At 43.2% G+C, this 4,861-nt stretch overlaps 1 protein-coding gene across 3 annotated transcripts; it reads right to left on the bottom strand.

The window, feature by feature from the left end:
- Nucleotides 1-372: 372 nt before the first annotated feature.
- mgst1 (microsomal glutathione S-transferase 1) lies at nt 373-4,612 on the bottom strand. Of its 3 annotated transcripts, none has more exons than XM_011490148.3 (4): nt 4,501-4,612; nt 4,145-4,285; nt 2,671-2,762; nt 373-741 (listed from the first exon to the last, which is right to left on the bottom strand). In XM_011490148.3, the coding sequence occupies exons 2-4, from the start codon at nt 4,259-4,261 to the stop codon at nt 495-497; spliced, it is 456 nt and encodes a 151-aa protein (XP_011488450.1). In that variant the 5' UTR covers nt 4,262-4,285; nt 4,501-4,612; the 3' UTR covers nt 373-494. The 3 variants fall into 3 exon arrangements, with proteins under 3 accessions (XP_011488450.1, XP_004082198.1, XP_020569246.1); XM_004082150.4 differs by having other exon boundaries at nt 4,145-4,282; nt 4,501-4,607; XM_020713587.1 differs by lacking the exon at nt 4,501-4,612 and adding an exon at nt 4,444-4,500 and having other exon boundaries at nt 4,145-4,282.
- Nucleotides 4,613-4,861: the final 249 nt, after the last annotated feature.

Genomic DNA, 4,861 nt, shown 5'->3' with positions numbered 1-4,861 from the left:
AAAGTGTGGATCATTATAGCAGCCACATCGAAGAAGACGTGCTTTATCAAAGGCAGAATAACTCAACTCTCCACACCCACACAAACACAGCAGAAAATGGTAAAACAATGAGTAATCCCCTCCACAGCATTTTCATCTTTTAGCATTTTAAACTAATTAAATATAATCAGAAAGGTATATAAACATCCAGACGACTCTGTAAAGCAGAAAATAATGTGGATGTTTCGCTGCTTTGCCACCTGCAGAGTGATTTTACACAGCCGGCAAGCTAAACCGCTTCAAAGTTCAGCTACATGACTGGAGTTTGGACTTTTTAGCACATTAGTCCTGCTGCATGTGGTTCCATCCCAAATAAACACAAACACAGCTGAGCACTGTTGAGAAAAAACTTTACTTCCCCGAACAATTCCAGCAGTACAGAGGATGTGCAACGATGAGACCGGAATGAGACAACATCTCATGTATGGAATCCTCTGTGGGAGCAGGACTCGTCTCTACAGGACCAGAACCTTGAGGAGCACCTGGACACCCATGGAGATGGTGACCCCCAGGCCTGCACCATAGGACAGACCCCTGGAGGGCTGAGGCAGAGCCAGGATGTAGGAAATCGTGTGGCAGAAACGAGAGCCGGTGAAGATGCGGAAGTGGATGAGGGCGGTGGAGAGCGAAGGTCCCGTCAGGGCGTAAAGCAGGCCGATGAAAACAAACGGGAGGATGTTCTCCAGGTCGTTCTGATGGCACCTTCAGGACATAAACAGGACACTTTCAATCATCAATGGTTTACTTGGTGATCTTTACCCACTGATTTTATTGTTTTAGTGTCTGCTCAGACATGAAAAGGTTTGGAGGTGCACTTCCAAAATGGGCCCTGCGACAGACTGGCAACCAGGATGTCCCCTGCCTTTGCCCACAAGTGGCCGGGATAGGCCCTGGCAGCCAGTGACCCCGAAAGGGATAAAACGGTTTCGAAGATGAATGAACTTCCAAAATGGGCCTGGATCCCTGCTTGGGTTGGAGGAGTGAATCAGACGGTCTGTAACTATAGCTTTAAGGATAGGAAAAACTCCACTAGTGCTTCTAGATCAGCGAGGAAACACCCCCCTCAATGAACTACCTCTTCTTTTGGGGGGGTCAGATTGCGTGTTTTAGATGTGGAGATCTTTGCACTGGATGAACGCGCTGCTATGAAGCTCCATAAAGTTTCCGAGGCGTTCGTGGATGTGACCTCTTCTGTGGTTACAAACAGCAGAGGGCAAAGCTTCTATGGTGTGACTGCAGCTGATTTACCATGCAAAATGCAAAGTTTGGCGCTCCCAAAGACGGTTGAGAATCTTCTAGTGCAGTTTTGACCTCGAATGTCTGCCAGCAGTTTTCTCAAATCTCTAAAAACCTGTTTCTTTTGGTGGTGTTGAGTGAACCCCACCCGCCAGTGCTTGATGAGTATCTCTGAACAACTGGTTTCCGTTAAAAACGCGCTGTCATATCTGGAAGAACCAGTCTGTTCTTTCAACATGCATTCTTCCTGAGGCCAAAACACAAGCTGAGGTGCTTTACCTGCAGATCAGTGCAGCACGGGTCATTTCAAACATTTACAAGCTGCATATTTTCCTTTAAAAATAAAAAAAAGCAAGTCACTGTAAGGGTTAGGACGCCTTTTCCCAATCACTTTTTTGAGTTTTACATTTCATGAAACAGTCGGTGAACAAAAAACTGCACTCACAAGAAAATGTCAAAAATTGTTACGATTCCTTTTTGATCAGTGGCCAGATTTCTCTCTGGTATCTCAGAGTCAAAGTCCACGGAAACTAACGAAACTGAGTTGTGAAGAGAATCGTTGAGATTCTCTGGATTTTCTTTACTGTCCTGATGGGAGATAACTCACAGGATGAGTTTAAACATGCAAACAGGATATTAAAATGCCCATGACTTTGCTAATATGGATTTTGAACAGGAAGCTTCTGATTGGCAGAAGTATGATCCGTTAACAAACAGCCCAACAGTGAACCTTCATTATTCTGACCCGCATCGGTTCTGGACTAAAGAACCAGATTGATTTAGCAATTTAGTGAAAACATTGCCCCCGCCACTAACTGAAACACTTACCAAAATTTGCACACACCTAGTATCTGGTGAAGATGAATTTCTGGCATAGAGAATAACCCTCCACCCTAAATGGGCAGCTGTGGCTCTGGTGGTTAAGCAATGGGGGGTTTGATCCCCGCTCCCCCTAGCTAGCTGTCGTTGTGTCCTTGGGAAAGACACTTCACCGTCCCTGCCTCCAGTGTGGTTCCACTGGTGTGTGAATGTACTGGTGATGGTCAGAGGGGTCGTAGGCGCTTACTGGCAGCCACGCCTCTGTCCGTCTGCCCCATGGCAGCTGTGGCGTCAGCGTGGCGAGCTTGCAAATGTGGCATTCTCGTGTTGTTTGCATGTTTTTCACTGAAATATTATAAATATTTCATATATGAATTGCTGGCTCGAGCTGAACAAAATTATATGGTGTATGATATGAACATATCCGGAATGTGGGCGGCGTTAACAAAAAACCTCTGTTGCCAGGGAAACCCAAGGGCGACAGCGAGGGCTGGGGCAGGTAGCCGCTCGCAACTAGAATTTTATTTCTATACATTTTTTAAACGATTGCATAACAGAGGCGAGGAGCCATCTCACCTTCGAACTCTCTCGACGTCTTCGTTGGGTTTCAACGTCTTCTTTTTTTCCTCCACCGTTTTCCCAGGTGCATCTTCAGGGTTGACAAAAGACTAAAAAGGTGGAGAGAAAACAGTCAGACATGAAGGTCATGTGCCCAAAAGCAGCAGGTGAACGCAGACATCTCTGCATTTGAACCCTTTTCTGCAATTTTAAAAGGATTTCTCCTAACGCTGGATGTTGAATCACTTCCTGTTGCTCCAACTCTTTTCCGAGAAAAAGAACATTTTAAAGTCATTCCTATTATCTAAAGGCCACTCTCATCAATGCAGTACCTTAAAAAAAATACTAAAACATCAACTTTTATGTTTTAATAGTTGAAAGCTTAATCTACAGCTGGATTCGTTTTTTATGACAGCAGCTTCTCAAGGATGTTTGTCACAGTTCATCCAGATGGACTAACAATAAATACATAAGATAACCGACAAACAAAGTCATCTTGATAATATCAAACTCCATTTACAGCCAGGATTACGAACAACCACAGTCCCCCAGTTTTTAAAAATGATCAGTCACCGTGTCCTGACGTGGATAAAATCATCAATTTGTGCGAACGAAATAATTATTCACGAGATTAGTCATTCATAAACACGGATATTAGCGATACTTGGGTTTACAGCAGATACCTTCACATTGTGTGTGTCTGAGACACTGAGGAAGTTTAGAGATGAGATTTATTTATTTTAAAAAGGCTCTACAAAATCATCGGTAATCATGTCTCATTATCTGCGTTCATTCACATCCCGGTACGGTCTCCGTCCTGCCGCAAAAGCCGATTTCTGCCGTTACAAATTCATTGTTTCGAGGGAACTGAAAATTAATTTGTGGGAACGAGATTTTTTTATCCATGCCTGTGTCCATGTCAGGACACAGGCTCAGTGATTTACAGAAAACTAAACAAAACAAACGTTAAAAAAGTAAATATCTTGGGACATCGCTCATTTTGTCAAATAACTTTGGGTTAAAGTGGTGGACAAAAGTCGTCATCCAGTCGGCGATGTCCTACAGTACCCACATTTTCCCTGTCTCATTGTGTATCATTTTCTAACATTTCATTTTGATTTCTGTAAATAACTTTTGTTTTTCATTTTCAAATTTTGGTTTCTGGAATTTTGTTTGGTTTTCTAAAATGTAATGCAGTTTTTCCTGAATATTTATTCTGCATTTTTTAATTGTTGTGATCTTCAAAATGGTTTTGCATCAAGTGATTTGTTGCTGTGATTTGCACTCCAGGGCCACTGTAGAAAACTGAAGAAAGTTGAAAATATTTGGAATAATTGAGAACAAAACAATTCAGACTTGATCTCGGACTGGCAGGTATGTGGCTGAGCTTAGGCATTCCTAGTGAGAGGCAAGTTTCTGTCTGGGTCAAAACAGTAACCTGCTTATACACAGATGAAAACAGTCAACAGTTATGAGTGTGGGGGTGTCTCACCCCTCTGGTGATGCGAAAGTATCCAGTCAGAGGCCCCATCAACAGCAACTTGAGAGTGACGATGGCCGCATGGGTGGTGAAGGCCATGAACACCTGATCTTTCAGCAGCTCGGTCATCTTTGCTGATCGGAGGTTTAACTGCTGAGACAAAGTTGCTCCTCTCAGTCAGCAGAAGAGGAAAAACCATGATGCTACACAATCACATGATTGCACTGAATGTAGCACTAGTATGTGTGCTAAAACCAGGTCAGCAGCTAGAACAGTCATAGTTAAAAACAAAACAAAAAAGATCAACCTACATTACAGAGCACAGCAACAAGTAAAGCACAGAAGGGAAAGTTTTCTGCTCCACTCACCTCCTGTCGCCTCTGCAGCTGAGCGGGTCTGACTGAGTGTTTCACAATAATACTTCCTAGAAAAACCAGGGGGCGGGGCAAGAGTCTGCAAACAATCTACTTCCTGTTGGGGAAGAGTTCTGCAGATCACAGCTCAGCAGTTGCATTCCTCTGGTCTTCCCACAGAGAAATGAGCAAAGTTCCACAGCTTTTTTCTAACAAATCAGACACTTTCTGCAGTGAAGGGTCAGAAAAGATTAAACCTCAGGACACAGAAAGAGACGACAGGGACAACAAATAAATGTAGATGATCAACATGTTTGAAGTGACACTATACATGTGTGAAGCCAAAAATAGAACCTAATTAAAAAGAAATTAAGCC

The sequence above is a fragment of the Oryzias latipes genome, chromosome 22 (assembly GCF_002234675.1).
Source record: "Oryzias latipes chromosome 22, ASM223467v1".
NCBI classification, from domain to species: Eukaryota; Metazoa; Chordata; class Actinopteri; order Beloniformes; family Adrianichthyidae; genus Oryzias; species Oryzias latipes.
The sequence above is the reverse complement of the archived record's forward strand: the minus strand, read 5'-3'. Positions and strand labels throughout refer to the sequence as shown.

Bases quoted from the DNA above. Each gene is read 5' to 3' on its own strand.
- mgst1 (XM_011490148.3), bottom strand. From the start codon at position 4,261: ATGACCGAGCTGCTGAAAGATCAGGTGTTCATGGCCTTCACCACCCAT. The intron at 2,763-4,144 runs GTGAGACACCCC...CCACCTTTTTAG, and splicing joins ACTTTCGCATCACCAGAGGG to TCTTTTGTCAACCCTGAAGA. The intron at 742-2,670 runs GTGAGATGGCTC...TATGTCCTGAAG, and splicing joins GACGTCGAGAGAGTTCGAAG to GTGCCATCAGAACGACCTGG.